The following is a 19268-nucleotide window of genomic DNA, read 5'->3' as shown; positions in this document are numbered from 1 at the left end:
AAACTCGTGTGGGAGCCGAGAAATCTACTTCGGCCACACGTCCATTTATGAGAGGGTCAGCATTAAACGCAACGCCGGCCAAGCTTCTCAGGTCTGCCCTTTATTTAAACGAGGCCAGACGCCGGGCAAAAATCGCACCCCTCCGTCGCTCCACCATCTCCTTCTTCACCATTTTCTCCACTCTTCTGATGGCTTCCGAAGAGCAGTTCTCTGGTATACAAGCCGACTGGGTGGCTCTGGCTTGCAGAGCCCGCCAGATACGAGTGAGGCTTCTCGCTGCTCCACGTCCCTCGCCTAACCCGACGGAGCTAGTTGTCGCGGCCCCAAGCCGGCGCGTGGTTCAACAACTCGTCGCTCCAGGCCAGCTCGAGGAGTGGCGAGTTGCTCCATGCTGGCATGGCGGCACGGGCATCACCGCATCTAGTGTCTGCGACCGCGCCATCCGTCGTTGACGCACGCATAGTTGCACCATGCATGCACAGAAAGAAGTCGGCTGCGCGAATGTAGACGAGGTGGCGGCCCGCACGTCTGTGCCCGCTGCCATCATCAAGAAGAAGTAGAACACGGGAGGCCACCGCCGCTTGTATCTTATGAAGGCCATCGCTGGAGACTTGGCCGGTTCTCCTTTATCTCAGACCATCCTGGACACCCACCCGAACTCCACAGAAGTATCCTTCCCCTCCGGCTGAAGCACCATCTTTGTTGCTTCGATGAGCGGCGCAGCCGGACATAGGCTCCGGGGCTCTCGACTGTCCAGTTAGCGGGCTGCCGGCCATGGAAAGACAAGTCGCAGCCGGCCGTAGACTAGTGTAGTGTATAATGCCGTGGTAGTGAAGCTCCGCGCGACTATAAGTGCACATAGTTTTACCTTTTTAGTTGAAATATGTCCAAAATGTAACAGTATGGGTCTGATTTATATGAAATCCGGCCTTGTTTGCACGAATTTTATCCGGTTTGTTAAAAAAGAGTTTGAAATGTATGCGGCTACGATTGAATGGCATCCTCCTGCATCCATGTCCGCGGACTGGTCCTATGTCCGTGAATGTGAATGGACGCAGGAGAAAATTTATGGGTTGCCATTCTCTAAGAGAGTTGAAATGACGTCATGTGTGGCATATGCACTGCGTGCCATATGCACAGCACTGCAGGAGCTGATGAAACCAAAGAACAGCTCGTTCACAGCTTCGCATGCAGCGGCCCGGTTGCCTGCCAGCAAGTGCCGGCGTCACCGCCCAATTCTTCCACATTCCCCACAGAGACGTCAACAATGTTCCTGTCTCCTGCGGAAACAACAAGTCAGGACTCACAAGGGATCGGGAATTTAGATCGACTCGGTAAATTCCCCCGGCTTGAACAGGCTAAATGGAGTCGCTGTTGAGAAATGTTTGTTAATTTGCAAATGGACAGCAAAAGTAGCAGCAAATATGAAAGGTTTCCTTTTGTTACATTTGGAAGCATGGCACCATGTCCACCAGAAGAGCTGACATGCCAGATTACGTCTGCAATTAATTTCTCAATCTACTGGCAGAAGGCCTGGCGCAGAAAGTGGGTTACATCAGTTCTCACTAGAAGGATTGGACGTGCTTTGTTGCGCCGTTGGTGTTGTTAAGATTTTTTAAAAAAATAGTTGCTTTGTTTTAAAAATGGAGTCGATATTTTTGGCTTTAAACTTGGTCAGAGTTAAAGAAATTTGATCTTGTAAAAAACTAATACCCCTTGTATTTTGGAATTGATGCGATATTTAGTATGGCAGATGGGGGCGACGATGGACTGTGTTTTATGTTTTTTTGTAATGTGGTTATTTGGTGGGTTTTTTATGGTGTGATTCTATGTTATGCTCTAATCAACTTATACTTTTATGGGTAAATTTCTGTGTCTGTGACTACATGTACTATATTGGTGCTATAGTATTATCACATGGTCGCGCTTCTTTTTTCTAGGTGGTAGGAGCATGCTCGGGGTTGATATATTTCTTTAGCCGGTTGGTGTTGATTGATTTGAAAAATAATTGGCCTGATCAAAATCGGAAACCAAATTGAAAATTGAATATCTCAATCGAATAAAAGAGCTTCAAAATTAAGGAATACCATAAATTAAAATAATTAAATGGAAGAGCTCTTTAAGAAATTATTGACCCGATTAAAATCAGGTGACCAGGTTCTAAACTGAAGACCTCAATTAATTATGAGGACTTAAAAATTAATAAGCATAGTATATAATATAAAATAATTAAATGAGAGCTTTAAGAAATTGTTGACTTATCAAAACCGGGTGACCCAATTTCAATTGGACACCTCAATTAATTGAGGCCTTTTACCCCTAAGGAGCTTAGTGATACAGGGAGTTTAGTGATACAGTAAATACAAACTGCTCTATCCAGACGGATATGGGCAATTTGAGGGTCACTGCTGGAGATGCCCTTATCTTTCCATCCAGAGTGCTCAATCAAATAGTACCTCTGTCCTGATTTATTAGTTTCTTTTGTATTTTGTGCCAAACGTTAACCACAGATTTAACTAAAAAATAATAATGCATGTCACCAAAAATTATATCATTAGATTCGTATTTGAACCTAGTTTTCAATGATATTATTTTTGGTTACATGCATTAATATTTTGTTAGTTAAATCTAAGATCAAAATTTAACATAAAATGCGAAGGAAACCAATAAATCAGGACGGAGGTAGTACTCTTTTAAACACAACATTGAAATCAGATCACCACAAAGCAAGCAACAATATCGCTGATGCAAAATTCACAATATACATTAAATTCCATTGGCGCGTTAAGATGACTTTGAAAGAAATGACCAGGGCCAGATCAAATATTTTTGAACTGGACAAAAAAAGTTGTCCATGCTACTTCGCTCATAGCATCAACGCAAGAAGCATGATTCCGACATGTTACATACAGTACCATACATGAACAAAAGAACAATGCTATCTTTAAACATGGTGCTCCATAGCAGAGCGAATGAATGAATGCTCTCAACACTTTGGTCAATAGTTCAATAAGGAGTATTTTGCACGCACAATAATCCTGCCCTTCTCCACGCCTAATTTTGCTCCTGTCACCAGCCAGTGGCCAGGTGCGTCTTGCGGACCCTTCAATGTCTCTGTCATGTCGACAATCTTCACAAGTTTAGCATTGTCGCTTGAGGACGATGAAGCTTCATCTGTTCTATGCATCGCAGAACTTGGACTGTGGTCCCACACTGATCTCCTGATTGTGCACCCAGGAACTCTGGAGAACAAAAGTTTAAGGTGGAGCACGCTCTTTGCACCAAAATCCCACACTCCTAACTGTGCTCCCGTGACAATATAAACGCCAGACAGATCCGTGATATTTGTTTCGGTGTACTCTATGGGCGCAGTGCTGACATGAGCAAAATTCTTCCACTTGATTGGTTCGAACCATCGGCTATCCTGCTCTTCAGGCCCTTGCCATTTTGGTGGCCCGATCGTGATATGCGAGTCCCAGTGAGGTAGAAATATCTTTGGTAACGAGCCAAGGTGCTGCAAATGAATAGCCAGACGGTTCTGTTTTGTTCCTTCCAAGCACAGCCTCAGGCCAGTGATTGGTCGACGCCCAACAGATACCTGCATGTATTCCATTGGAAATTAGCTTGAATTAGATTGTTCTGCGTAGTTTATCATCTTATAAAGTATATTCCATAATGTCACCAAATAGGACTCCCAACATAGGCGGTGGTCCCTTAGGGCGTGTTTGGTTCAGGAACAAAGTGGAATGGAATGTCCTGGTTCCATTCCACTGGAATGGGTTGTTCCTATATTTGGTTGGGGGCAATCCGGTGGAGTAGAATGGTTATATTACAGTATTTCATTGGCGAGATGAAATAGAATGCATTTCGTTCAACTCATCTCTTGTGTAGGAGTGGTGAGAATACCTCTCATCATCTCATGTGCATATATATAATATGAATAAGATAGCTCTTTGTATTTTTAGCAACAAATTATTCAAATTCTTCATAATATTTCAATTGTATTTATAGCATAAATAAGTTACAAATACAGTCACAAGCATAACAACTATACAAGGATATGATGTCAAACAAATAATTCACATTGCTTCCTATTTAACAAGACTCATATATAGGTCAAAAATCATCAACCCACATACACATCAAGCAAAAATAGCCAAGACTCATTTTCCTTGGAATTTTTTATATCATTATGCATAACTTTATTTTATACACAAATATTTCTGAAGTTAACTAGTACAGAAACCACACTATGAGTCCGCTTGTAACATACCACTTTTCAAACTCTAGAGCTAGGAATTTCTTTCCCTAGAATAAAATAAATTCTTTATTGCATTTTCTTTTCACCAGGACATGTCAAGTGGAAGTGACTATATTTGACTTGCAGATCTATCTTCTAATCAAGATCCAGCCCATTTATCATCCTTCATTTGATACGGTGATCCAAACCAACTCAGACTCAAGACCAACACCCCATACCTTGCCAAACCTCCTTATCCCTGCGTCAAGACGTCTCCTTACCTCCAAGTGGTTAACCAACCCAGGTTGTTTCGGATTCATTCACCACCGCTGTATTCGAGTAGGAGGAGAACCCTACTCCATATCCAATCCTAACCGACCTAGAACCCCTATATATATATATATATATACCCAAGACTCCAAAATCACGAATCCACAGCTTCCGAGCCACCCCAAGTCACCACCAAAGTTGATCAGACGAGTTTCGCAAGGCAGCAGAAAACTCTTATGCAATCTCTTTGTTCTTGGCGACTCAATCATCTCCTCGACGACCCCACCATTGTAGACGAGGCCGTTGAAGTGCTGCAGGACCGAGTCCTCACCACTAAGTTTCACAACGGCCCGACAGTGCAATCTTAAGTGACGGCGCAATCCCGTAAAGTTAATTGGTCGTCACTTAAGATTGCACCGTCAGATCGTCATGCAACTTTACGGGAGTGATGAGGACTCAATCGTGCAGCACTTCAACGGTCGGACCGTCTTCAACGGTACATAATAGTTTTCTGCTGCTCGGAAGCTATGGATTTGTGGTTTTGGAGTCTTGGGAGGTAGGAGGGGTTCTAGGTCGGTTGGGGCTGCTCTAGGTCGGTTAGGATTGGATACGGAGTAAGTTTTGTCCTGCTCGAATCCAACAGTGGTGAACGAATCCGAAACCACTTGGGTTGGTTTAGGTCGCCTAAGAGAAGCTTCCGGAGGAGACGTCTTGGCACAGGGATAAGAAGGTTTGGCAAGTATGGGGTGTTGGTATTGGTTCCGAGTCCGAGTCGGGGTAGGTTTGGATAACCGGACCAAATGAGGATGACAAGTGGGCTGGATTTTGACTAGAAGATAGATATGAGCCCAAGTCAAATATAGTTCAAGACCTAGAGCATTTCCACTTGACATGGCCCGGTGAAAAAAAATGCAATAAAGAAAATAAAAAGCTCAATTTTATTCTAGGCGTTAAAAAATCCTAGCTTAAACAATAACTACTATACTTAGCTAGAGTTTGAAAAATGGTATATTACACCGCTTTTCCTGTGCTGCAAAGTTCAGAATTCTAGCTCTGATAGAGCAGCCAAAGTTCAGAACTCTACCTCAGCCACCGCTCCAGACTGGGAGCTGAGGTTAACACTCAAGAAAAGGATGCTGACAAGCAAAAAAATCGGCCAGAGCTGCAGTGTAGCGCCTCCGCCTTCCAACTCCGCCACTCGCCCCTGTTTGCCGCCACGGCTCCGCCTACCAATCGGCCATCGCCCAGCAGTCGGTGTTGCTGCTTCGCTTCCCAACAAGCCACCGCCCCCTTCCCCTTACCGTCACCGCGTCTTGGGCGTTTCCTAACGGGCCGCCGCAGCCTAGGCCCGCTGCCACGAGATGACAAGGGGAGAGAGGCCTGGAGAGAGAGAGGCTATAGGTTTTTTTTCCTTTTATGCGGTGAGAGTTGGGTGTCACATGCGCGTGATTTGAGCAAGGAATCGATCGGTTCCCCTGATTTGAAGGAACTAGCACGTTCCGCATATAGAGGGTCCGCGTGATTTGAGTGAGGAGCTATTTGGTTCCACCGATTTGGAGCACATTCTGCATATATGGGGTATATTCCCTTCTCTAGAATCAGTAGGTTCCATTTCTTCACGCAACCAAACACAAGAATGTGTTCCATATGGCTTGATCAATTGAACTGGATTACAAAATATGAACGCTTCGTCGCATCCCAAGTAAATTATTGTTAATCCTACAGCAAAATGGTGTTTGCTTCTCTTTTGTCTAATGACAGGGTCTAGTAAGGGGCGCTAAATTGACCTATCAATGGTAAAACTAAAATAGCTAAAGGGAAATTATCATAAACATGTATTTAAACCCGAGAGCAGCATTTACCTGTTCTGTGCTAACAAATAGCTTTGGTCCCATCAAGCTGAACTGAAGTGACGGGCACACAGGCTCTTTTCTATTTTGTCCAGCAATACCCAGTGGTACTGGAGCCCAAACTAGTGGAACTTGGAAATCTAAGAAGTATTGTAACTCTTCAATTGGAGGTTTGTCTGGAGTAAAAAAAATATGCAAACATCATTGAAAAGATACCATGTAATATGATAATGTTTAATCACAGCAGGAAATAGCAAGGACAACTACCCAACTCTTTGGTAGACATAGGAAAAAATTTCTCCAGATTCTAATCATTCAATAGCTATACTACTGTATTGAGCTACTGATTTAATCATGATTGACATTCTGACTTTAGGAAAGATATGTCTATCTTGATCATGAATACATCACCGTTACTAAACATACTTTTCAATACATACTCCAAATAGAAGAACTGTGCAGAGACTCTGCTACTATAATATATAGATAGCAATATAATTTAAAACAACAGCTCAGGTTTACGGCAAATGGACTTTGAGGATAGTCCAAAAAAGGAATCAGGTGCATGTCTTACATGTCAAGTATAGATCAATGGCACGAGCAATGTGCTTCTTCCCAGGTATATCATCGACGAGTGAAACAATAGGGAGAAATGTCATGCCTATGACATCTGGTGCTGACGAAACAGTTTTTATCCACTCAACAGAATTCTGAACAAGATCGCAACCTCCCCTCCTTCTGAAGATTACTGTCATGTCCTGTATATGGGACTGGAATTAGGATTTGCTTACAGTAAGAGGTGCAGTACACATATCACATATGTTATTATAGTTTTTTTTCGAATTGAACATGTGTGACAGTTCAAAGTAGCTAATTTCCTACTGGTGATACTTTAGGCCGTTTTCAAAGACGAGTCAAATAAATAGACGCTATGTAATGGCATCTTGTAAACTGACACCACCCTCAAGGTGCATACATTGAGAATGTCCAATTTCCTATTGATATTATTATCAACACTTGCAATTAACAAGGTACTCCCTCCGTCCCAAAATTTAAGATCATTTTTTACGCTATGAACTGACTAACCTTTTCGCTATAATTGATGGGGGGTGCATTTGACTTGTTCTCCACATCTGAGAACCTCTCGTTCCCAATTTCTCTGACATAATTTCTGAACTCCATTTCAGACAATTGGGATGAGGAATGCTGCTTTATGTATACTTCATCCTTACCACCAACCATTACAGAAGTAATAATGTGTGTGCCGTAATTCTCAATAAAGCTGAGCAGAAATGAGACAAGGGCACCTTGTTATTGTATGATAAGGGCAGGTAATATGCAAAAAGTCATGTAGGACAGCCAAATGTAAAACTGACCCTGAGAGCAGGGTCAATGGAGAAGATTACCTACTGACCTAGCCAATGCTGGTGGATCCCAAGTATATGGAATTGCGCGCTTTACACTCTCTTGTAGAACCAGTTCATCACTAGTTATTTTAACTCTATATAGCGGAACAGAATAGCCATCAACTGCAAGGGCCTTTGTCGCGGCCGCATCATTCTTCCAAGAACCAGTAAAGCTGAAGAGCGAGTTGAAGGAACCCAGCGGGACTGTTTCCAGCAAGCTCGCCTTCCTGTTGAAATGCTCCGCCATCTGCACGATAAATGGTGGTGCCAATGTCAGAGACAGTGAAGGGAACGGCCACGAAGCCTAACATGTGTAGTACGATTTGCATAACAGCAGATTTGCATCACAGTACACCCAGAAGAGAAGAAGGCATGATGTAGTATATGCGTGCACGATCTGCTCAAACGCCCCAAAATCGGGACTCCGGTCCTGAGCACCTCCCTCACCTTGTCGAAGCTGCAGACGAAGGGCTCGTCGGGGGCGGCACCAGGAGGGGGCGGGCGGCTGCGCTCGGGGTTGCCGCGGTAGGCCTCTACCTCGACGTCGGGGGGCACGCCGCAGAGGACGCCGCCGCCGATGGGCAGGTCCCGCGCGCGGGCCTCGTCGAGCGCCACGAGCCTCCCGGCGCCCTTGCAGTAGAGCAGGCGGTGGTCGCCGGCGGCGTCGAGGCCGCGCCCCACCGCCTGCAGGGCCGCCTCCAGGGCGGAGCCGGCGAGGCTCATGGGCCCCTCCAGCGCTCCCCCTTCTCCGCCGCCGCCGCGAGATCCGTGGCGACTCAGCTTGGCCGCGGCAACCAGAGGAGAAGAGGCCGCTCCGGCGCCTGCGCTGCTCCTTCGTGGAGACTGCGGGAGGGGGGGGGAGAAGACACGGACGGGGGTTGGAGGGGTCGTCGCAGGAGAGGCTTTTGACCGCCGCTATTGCTGTCGATCGGGGAGGGAGGGAGGGAGGGGGGGGAGGGAGAGGGGGACACGGTTTCTACGGAGCAAGGCAGCTGAGGGAGATGGCGACGCTGCCTGCCTGGGGGTAGTCTGCTTTGACTGGATTTCTTTTTCCAATTTTTCATTTCTCTTTCTTCGTTTCTTCTCTTGATTATCGGTATTTAATTAGTCCATTTCGAAGCACGTCTTCAATGTTGTCATGCCGGTGTCCCCTTTGGGCGGTTGAAAACGGGAACGCATGCCGTTGAAAAGGCGGTTTGACTTTCTGTATTGATTGGAATTACTCCGCACAAACAACACGTGGAATTAAGTGCAGCTCCTTTTGTTTTAGTGTTGCTGAGATTAATTAATAATCTTCTAATAAGAAATGGTCAAACTTCTGGAAATTGTTTCACGATCTCTAGAAAGAGGGTAACTATGGCTTTTAAAAATAGGATGACTATTTGTCCTTTTAACGGTGGACAGAAATTCCAAAATTTACAAAGTTACAATTTGACAAGGATACGGCACCCGGATATGATCACCAAGGACGAAAGTCAACTGAAATCACATTTGCTCCCTAGGTGATTTTGATAATTCATGCCAACATATATGGTGTTGGACTAATGCTTTTCATAAGTACTCTCTCTGTTTCTAAATATAAGTCTTTGTAGAGACTTCACTATAGACCACATACGGATGTATATAGATTCATTTTAGACTGTAGATTCACTCATTTTGCTTCGTATGTGCCTCCTTCGTTTATAAATATAAGTCTTTGTACAGATTTCACTATGAACCACATATGAATGTATATAGATGCATTTTAGAGTGTAGATTCACTCATTTTGATCTGCATGTAGTCCATATTGGGATCCCTACAAAGACTTATATTTAGGAACAGAGGGAGTAGTAGTTCATAGTGGAATCTCTACAAAAACTTATACTCCCTCCGTCCCAAAATTCTTGTCTTAGATTCGTTTAGATACTGATGTATCTAATACTAAAACATGACTTGATACATCTGATAGATCCCCAAGAACATCGATAAGAACATTGTATTGAGAATCAAAGAGAGAGAAGCCATCTAGCTACTAGCTATGGACGCGTAGGTCTGAGGTAAACTACTCACGCTTCATCGGAAGGGCAATAGGTGTTGGGGAACGCAGTATTTCAAAAAAATTCCTATGATCGCGCAAGATCTATCTAGGTGATGCAAAGCAACGAGAGGGGAGAGTGTGTCCACGTACCCTCATAGACCGAAAGCGGAAGCGTTTAGTAACGCGGTTGATGTAGTCGAACGTCTTCGCGATCCAACTGATCCTAGCACCGAACGTACGGCACCTCCGTGTTCAGCACACGTTCAGTACGATGACGTCCCTCGAGCTCTTGATCCAGTTGAGGACGAGGGAGAGTTCCGTCAGCACGACGGCGTGGCGACGGTGATGATGAAGTTACCGGCGCAAGGCTTCGCTTAAGCACTACGACGATATGACCGAGGTGGTAAACTGTGGAGGGGGCACCGCACATGGCTAAGACAATTGATATTGTCTGTTCTAGGGTGCCCTCCTGCCTCCGTATATAAAGGAGGAGAGGGGGAGGCCGACCGGCCCCTGTAGGGCGCGCCAGAGAGAGGATTCCTACTAGGACTCCAAGTCCTAGTAGGATTCCACTTGGTGGAAGGGGGGAGAAGGAAGGGAGAGGGAGAGGGAAAGGAAAGGGCCCCACTTCCCCTAGTCCAATTCGGACCGCCAAGGGGGGGCGTCCAGCCCCTTGCGGCCCTTCTCTATCTCCACTAAGGCCCGTGAAGGCCCATTAGTTTCCCCCGGGGGTTCCGATAACCCTCCGGCACTCCGATAGTTATCTGGTACCTCTCGGAACTTATCCGGTGTCCGAATAACGTCGTCCAATATATCATTCTTTATGTCTCGACCATTTTGAGACTCCTCATTATGTCCGTGATCTCATCTGGGACTCCGAACAAACTTCGGTCATCAAATCACATAACTCATAATACAAATCATCATCGAACGTTAAGCGTGTGGACCCGCAGGGTCCGAGAACTATGTAGACATGACCGAGACAAATCTCCGGTCAATAACCAATAGCGGAACCTGGATGCTCATATTGGCTCCTACATATTCTACGAAGATCTTTATCGGTCAAACCGCATAACAACATACGTTGTTCCCTTTGTCATCGGTATGTTACTTCCCCGAGATTCTATCGTCGGTATCATCATACCTAGTTCAATATCGTTACCGGCAAGTCTCTTTACTCGTTCCACAATGTATCATCCCATAACTAACTCATTAATCACATTGCTTGCAAGGCTTATAGTGATGTGCATTACCGAGAGGGCCCAGAGATACCTCTCCGATACTCGGAGTGACAAATCCTAATCTCGATCTATGCCAACTCAACAAAAACCATCGAAGACACCTGTATAGCATCTTTATAATCACCCAGTTACGTTGTGACGTTTGATGGCACACAAGGTGTTCCTCCGGTATTCGGGAGTTGCATAATCTCATAGTCAGAGGAACATGTACAAGTCATGATGAAAGCAATAGCAATAAAACTAATCGATCATAATGCTAAGTTAACGGATGGGTCTTGTCCATCACATCATTCTCTAATGATGTGATCCCGTTCATCAAATGACAACACATGTCTATGGTCAGGAAACTTAACCATCTTTGATTAACGAGCTAGTCAAGTAGAGGCATGCTAGGGACACTCTGTTTGTCTATGTATTCACACATGTACTAAGTTTCTGGTTAATACAATTCTAGCATGAATAATAAACATTTATCATGATATAAGGAAATATAAATAACAACTTTATTATTGCCTCTAGGGCATATTTCCTTCAGTCTCCCACTTGCACTAGAGTCAATAATCTAGATTACATAGTAATGATTCTAACACCCATGGAGTCTTGGTGCTGATCATGTTTTGTTCTAGAGAGAGGCTTAGTCAACGGGTCTGCAACATTCAGATCCATATGTATTTTGCAAATCTCTATGTCTCCCTCCTTGACTTGATCACGGATGGAATTGAAGCGCCTCTTGATGTGTTTGGTTCTCTTGTGAAATATGAATTCCTTCGCCAAGGCAATTGCTCCAGTATTGTCACAAAAGATTTTTCATTGGACCCGATGCACTAGGTATTAGACCTAGATCGGATATGAACTCCTTCATTTGCTGCTTTCGAAGCAGCTATGTACTCCGCTTCACACGTAGATCCCGCCACAACGCTCTACTTGGAACTACACCAACTGGCAGCTCCACCATTCAATATAAATACATATCCGATTTGTGACGTAGAGTCATTCGGATCAGTGTCAAAGCTTGCATCGACATAACCATTTACGACGAGCTCTTTGTCACCTCCATAAACGAGAAACATATCCTTAGTCTTTTTCAGGTATTTTAGGATGTTCTTGACCGTTGTCCGGTGATCCACTCCTAGATTACTTTGGTACCTCCCTGCTAAACTTATAGCAAGGCACACATCAGGCCCGGTACACAACATTGCATACATGATAGAACCTATGGCTGAAGCATAGGGAATGACTTTCATTTCCTCTCTATCTTCTGCAATGGTCGGGCGTTGAGTCTGACTGAACTTCACACCTTGTAACACAGGCAAGAACCCTTTCTTTGACTGATCCATTTTGAACTTCTTCAAAACTTTATTAAGGTATGTGCTTTGTGAAAGTCCAATTAAGTGTCTTGATCTATCTCTATAGATCTTGATGCCCAATATATAAGCAGCTGTTGGGGAACGTAGTAATTTCAAAAAATTTCCTACGCACACGCAAGATCATGGTGATGCATAGCAACGAGGGGAGAGTATGATCTACGTACCCTTGTAGATCGCAACGGAAGCGTTGACACAACGTAGAGGAAGTAGTCGTACGTCTTCTTCCCGATCCGACCGATCCAAGCACCGTTACTCCGGCACCTCCGAGTTCTTAGCACACGTACAGCTCGATGACGATCCCCGGGCTCCGATCCAGTAAAGCTTCGGGGAAGAGTTCCGTCAGCACGACGGCGTGGTGACGATCTTGATGTTCTACCGACGCAGGGCTTCGCCTAAGCACTACAACGATATAATCGAGGTGGAATATGGTGGCAGGGGGCACCGCACACGGCTAAGGAACGATCTCAATGATCAACTTGTGTGTCTAGAGGTGCCCCCTGCCTCCGTATATAAAGGAGCCAAGGGGGAGGGGTGCGGCCAGCCCTATGGAGGCGCAGGAGGAGTCCTACTCCTACCGGGAGTAGGACTCCCCCCCAATCCTATTCCAAATAGGACTCCCAAGGGGGAAAGAGAGAGAGATGTGGCCGGCCACCTCTCCTAGTCCTAATAGGACTAGGGAAGGGGGGGAGGCGCACAGCCCACTATGGGCAGCCCCTTTCATCTTTCCACTAAAGCCCAATAAGGCCCATATGATTCCCGGGGGGTTCCGGTAACCTCCCGGTAATCCGGTAAAATCCTGATTTCACCCGGAACACTTCCGATGTCCAAACATAGGCTTCCAATATATCAATCTTTATGTCTCGACCATTTCGAGACTCCTCGTCATGTCCCTGATCTCATCCGGGACTCCGAACTCCTTCGGTACATCAAAACTCATAAACTCATAATAACTGTCATCGAAACCTTAAGCGTGCGGACCCTACGGTTCGAGAACAATGTAGACATGACCAAGACATGTCTCCAGTCAATAACCAATAGCGGGACCTGGATGCCCATATTGGCTCCTACATATTCTACGAAGATCTTTTATCGGTCAGACCGCATAACAACATATGTTGTTCCCTTTGTCATCGGTATGTTACTTGCCCGAGATTCGATCGTCGGTATTCAATACCTAGTTCAATCTCGTTACCGGCAAGTCTCTTTACTCGTTCCGTAATACATCATCTCACAACTAACATATTAGTTGTAATGCTTGCAAGGCTTATGTGATGTGTATTACCGAGAGGGCCCAGAGATACCTCTCCGACAATCGGAGTGACAAATCCTAATCTCGAAATATGCCAACCCAACATCTACCTTTGGAGACACCTGTAATGCTCCTTTATAATCACCCATTTACGTTGTGACGTTTGGTAGCACCCAAAGTGTTCCTCCGGCAAACGGGAGTTGCATAATCTCATAGTCATAGGAACATGTATAAGTCATGAAGAAAGCAATAGCAACATACTAAACGATCGGGTGCTAAGCTAATGGAATGGGTCATGTCAATCAGATCATTCAACTAATGATGTGACCTCGTTAATAAAATAACAACTCTTTGTCCATGGTTAGGAAACATAACCATCTTTGATTAACGAGCTAGTCAAGTAGAGGCATACTAGTGACACTCTGTTTGTCTATGTATTCACACATGTATTATGTTTCCGGTTAATACAATTCTAGCATGAATAATAAACATTTATCATGAAATAAGGAAATAAATAATAACTTTATTATTGCCTCTAGGGCATATTTCCTTCAGTCTCCCACTTGCACTAGAGTCAATAATCTAGATCACATCACCATGTGATTAACATCGATAGTTCACATCATCATGTGATTAACACCCATAGTTCACATCGTCATGTGACCAACACCCAAAGGGTTTACTAGATTCGGTAATCTAGTTCACATCGCTATGTGATTAACACCCAAAGAGTACTAAGGTGTGATCATGTTTTTCTTGTGAGAGAATCTTAGTCAACGGTCTTTCACATTCAGATCCGTTTTGTATTTTGCAATTTTCTATGTCTACAATGCTCTGCACGGAGCTACTCTAGCTAATTGCTCCCACTTTCAATATGTATCTAGATCGAGACTTAGAGTCATCCAGATCAGTGTCAAAACTTGCATCGACATAACCCTTTACGGCGAACCTTTTTGTCACCTCCATAATCGAGAAACATATCCTTATTCTACTAAGGATAATTTTGACCGCTGTCCAGTGATCTACTCCTAGATCACTATTGTACTCCCTTGCCAAATAAATGCAGGGTATCCAATAGATCTGGTACACAGCATGACATACTTTATAGAACCTATGGCCAAGGCATAGGGAATGACTTTCATTCTCTTTCTATCTTCTGCCGTGGTCGGGCTTTGAGTCTTACTCAACTTCACACCTTGTAACACATGCAAGAAACTTTTTCTTTGACTGTTCCATTTTGAACTACTTCAAAATCTTGTCAAGGTATGTACTCATTGAAAAACTTATCAAGCGTCTTGATCTATCTCTATAGATCTTGAAGCTCAATATGTAAGCAGCTTTACCGAAGTCTTTCTTTGAAAAACTCTTTTCAAACACTCCTTTATGCTTTACAGAATAATTCTACATTATTTCCGATCAACAATATGTCATTCACACATACTTATCAGAAATGTTGTAGTGCTCCCACTTACTTTCTTGTAAATACAGGCTTCACCGCAAGTCTGTATAAAACTATATGCTTTGATCAACTTATCAAAGCGTATATTCCAACTCCGAGATTCTTGCACCAGTCCATAGATGGATCGCTGGAGCTTGCATATTTAGTTAACACCTTTAGGATCGACAAAACCTTCTAGTTGCATCGTATACAACTCTTCTTTAGTAAATCCATTAAGGAATGCAGTTTTGTTTATCCATTTGCCAGATTTCATAAAATGCGGCAATTGCTAACATGATTCGGACAGACTTAAGCATAGATACGAGTGAGAAAAACTCATCGTAGTCAACACCTTGAACTTGTCGAAAACCTTTTGCGACAATTCTAGCTTTGTAGATAGTAACACTACTATCAGCGTCCGTCTTCCTCTTGAAGATCCATTTATTTTCTATGGCTTGCCGATCATCGGGCAAGTCAACCAAAGTCCATACTTTGTTCTCATACATGGATCATACCTCAGATTTCATGGCTTCAAGCCACTTTGCGGAATCTGGGCTAACCATCGCTTCTTCATAGTTCGTAGGTTCATCATGATCTAGTAGCATGACTTCCAGAACAGGATTACCGTACCACTCTGGCGCGGATCTTACTCTGGTTGATCTACGAGGTTCAATAGTATCTTGTTCTGAAGTTTCATGATCATCATCATTAGCTTCCTCACTAACTGGTGTAGGTGTCACAGAAACAGTTTTCTGTGATGTACTACTTTCCAATAAGGGAGCAGGTACAGTTACCTCGTCAAGTTCTACTTTCCTCCCACTCACTTCTTTCGAGAGAAACTCCTTCTCCAGAAAGTTTCCGAATTTTAGCAACAAAAGTCTTGCCTTCGGATCTGTGATAGAAGGTGTATCCAATAGTTTCCTTTGGATATCCTATGAAGACGCACTTCTCCGATTTGAGTTTGAGCTTATCAGGATGAAACTTTTTCATATAAGCATCGCAACCCCAAACTTTAAGAAATGACAGCTTAGGTTTCTTGCCAAACCATAGTTCACACGGTGTCGTCTCAACGGATTTAGATGGTGCCCTATTTAACGTGAATGCAGCTGTCTCTAATGCATAACCCCAAAACGATAGTGGTAGATCGGTAAGAGACATCATAGATTGCACTATATCCAATTAAGTACGATTATGACGTTCGGACACACCATTATGCTGTGGTGTTCCATGTGGCATGAGTTTGTGAAACTATTCCACATTGTTTTAATTGAAGACCAAACTCGTAACTCAAATATTTTACCTTTGCGATCATATCGTAGAAACTTTTATTTTCTTGTCACGATGATTTTCCACTTCACTCTGAAATTCTTTGAACTGTTCAAATGTTTCAGACTTATGTTTCATCAAGTAGATATCCCCATATCTGCTCAAATCATCTGTGAAGGTCAGAAAATAATGATACCTGCTGCAAGCCTTAATATTCATCGGACCACATACATCAGTATGTATGATCTTCAACAAATCTGTTGCTTGCTTCATTGTTCCGGAGAACGGCGTTTTAGTCATCTTGCCCCAAAAGGCATGGTTCGCAAGCATCAAGTGATTCATAATCAAGTGATTCCAAAATCCCATCAGCATGGAGTTTCTTCATGCGCTTTACACCAATATGACCTAAACGATAGTGCTACAAATAAGTTGCACTATCATTATTAACTTTGCATCTTTTGGTTTCAATATTATGATTATGTGTATCACTACGATCGAGATCCAACGAACTATTTTCATTGGGTGTGTAACCATATAAGGTTTTATTCATGTAAACAGAACAACAATTTATTCTTTTACTTAAATGAATAACCGTATTATAATAAACATGATCAAATCATATTCATGCTCAACGCAAAAACCAAATAACACTTATTCAGGTTCAACACTAATCCCGAAAGTATAGGGAAGTGTGCGATGATGATCATATCAATCTTGGAACCACTTCCAACACACATCGTCACTTCACCCTTAACTAGTCTCTGTTTATTCTGCAACTCCCGTTTCGAGTTACTAATCTTAGCAACTGAACTAGTATCAAATACTGAGGGGTTGCTATAAACACTAGTAAAGTACACATCAATAACATGTATATCAAATATACTTATGTTCACTTTGCCATCCTTCTTATCTGCCAATCACTTGGGGTAGTTCTGCTTCCAGTGACCAGTCCCTTTGCAGTAGAAACACTTAGTCTCAGGCTTAGGACCAGACTTGGGCTTCTTCACTTGAGCAGCAACTTACTTGCCGTTCTTCTTGAAGTTCCCCTTCTTCCCTTTGCCCTTTTATTGAAACTAGTGGTCTTGTCTACCATCAACACTTGATGCTCTTTCTTGATTTCTACCTTCGTCGATTTCAACATCACGAAGAGCTTGGGAATCGTTTCCGTTATCCCTTGCATATCATAGTTCATCACGAAGTTCTACTAACTTGGTGATGGTGACTAGAGAATTTTGTCAATCACTATCTTATCTGGAAGATTAACTCCCACTTGATTCAAGCGATTGTTGTACTCAGACAATCTGGGCACGTGCTCACTAGTTGAGCGATTCTCCTCCATCTTTTAGCTATAGAACTTGTTGGAGACTTTCATATCTCTCAACTCGGGTATTTGCTTGAAATATTAACTTCAACTCCTGGAACATCTCATATGCTCCATGACGTTCAAAACGTCTTTGAAGTCCCGATTCTTAAGCCATTAAGCATGGTGCACTAAACTATCAAGTAGTCATCATATTGAGCTAGCCAAACGTTCATAACGTCTGCATCTGCTCCTGCAATAGGTCCGTCACCTAGCGGTGCATCAAGGACATAATTCTTCTGTGCAGCAATGAGGATAAACCTCAGATCACGGATCCAATCCGCATCTTTGCTACTAACATCTTTCAACACAATTTTCTCTAGGAACATATCAAAATAAACACAGGGAAGCAACAACGCGAGCTATTGATCTACAAAATGATTTGCAAAATACTACCAGGACTAAGTTCATGATAAATTTAAGTTCAATTAATCATATTACTTAAGAACTCCCACTTAGATAGACATCCCTCTAATCCTCTAAGTGATCACGTGATCCAAATCAACTAAACCATGTCCGATCATCACGTGAGATGGAGTAGTTTCATTGGTGAACATCACTATGTTGATCATATCTACTATATGATTCACGCTCGACCTTTCGGTCTCCGTGTTCCGAGGCCATATCTGTATATGCTTGGCTCGTCAAGTATAACCTGAGTATTCCGCGTGTGCAACTGTTTTGCACCCGTTGTATTTGAACGTAGAGCCTATCACACCCGATCATCACGTGGTGTCTCAGCACGAAGAACTTTCGCAACGGTGCATACTCAGGGAGAACACTTCTTGATAATTAGTGAGAGATCATCTTAAAATGCTACCGTCAAACTAAGCAAAATAAGATGTATAAAAGATAAACATCATATGCAATCAAAATATGTGACATGATATGGCCATCATCATCTTGCGCCTTTGATCTCCATCTCCAAAGTACTGTCATGATCTATATCGTCACCGGCATGACACCATGATCTCCATCATCTTGATCTATATCAATGTGTCGTCGCATGGTCGTCTCGCCAACAATTGCTCTTGCAACTATTGCTATCGCATAGCGATAAAGTAAAGCAATTATTGGACGCTTGCATCTCATGCAATATAGAGACAACCATAAGGATTTTGCCAGTTGCTGATAACTACAACAAAACATGATCATCTCATACAACAACTTATATCTTATCACGTCTTGACCATATCACATCACAACATGCCCTGCAAAAACAAGTTAGACGTCCTCTACTTTGTTGTTGCAAGTTTTACATGGCTGCTACGGGCTTAAGTAAGAACCAATCTCACCTACGCATCAAAACCACAATGATAGTTTGTCAAATAGACTCCGTTTTAACCTTCGCAAGGACCGGGCGTAGCCATACTTGGTTCAACTAAAGTTGGAGAGACAGTCGCCCGCAAGCCATCTATGTGCAAAGCACGTCGAGGGAACCGGTCTCGCGTAAGCGTACGCGTAAGGTTGGTCCGGGTCGTCTCGCCCAACAATACCGCCGAACCAAAGTATGACATGCTGGTAGGCAGTATGACTTGTATCGTCCACAACTCACTTGTGTTC

The 19268-nt window shown here is 43.5% G+C and overlaps 1 protein-coding gene across 1 annotated transcript; it reads right to left on the bottom strand.

Moving 5' to 3' along the window:
- Positions 1-2743: 2743 nt before the first annotated feature.
- LOC125544601 (MACPF domain-containing protein CAD1) lies at positions 2744-8701 on the bottom strand. Its single transcript, XM_048708338.1, has 6 exons — positions 8214-8701; positions 7775-8013; positions 7447-7642; positions 6935-7118; positions 6373-6536; positions 2744-3598 (listed from the first exon to the last, which is right to left on the bottom strand). Exons 1-6 carry the CDS (start codon positions 8487-8489, stop codon positions 2999-3001), a joined length of 1659 nt encoding a protein of 552 aa, XP_048564295.1. The 5' UTR covers positions 8490-8701; the 3' UTR covers positions 2744-2998.
- Positions 8702-19268: the final 10567 nt, after the last annotated feature.

This window comes from Triticum urartu, chromosome 3, assembly GCF_003073215.2.
Source record: "Triticum urartu cultivar G1812 chromosome 3, Tu2.1, whole genome shotgun sequence".
In the NCBI taxonomy this organism is placed as follows: domain Eukaryota; kingdom Viridiplantae; phylum Streptophyta; class Magnoliopsida; order Poales; family Poaceae; genus Triticum; species Triticum urartu.
Note: the sequence above shows the minus strand (reverse complement) of the source record. Positions and strands in the feature narration are given on the sequence as shown.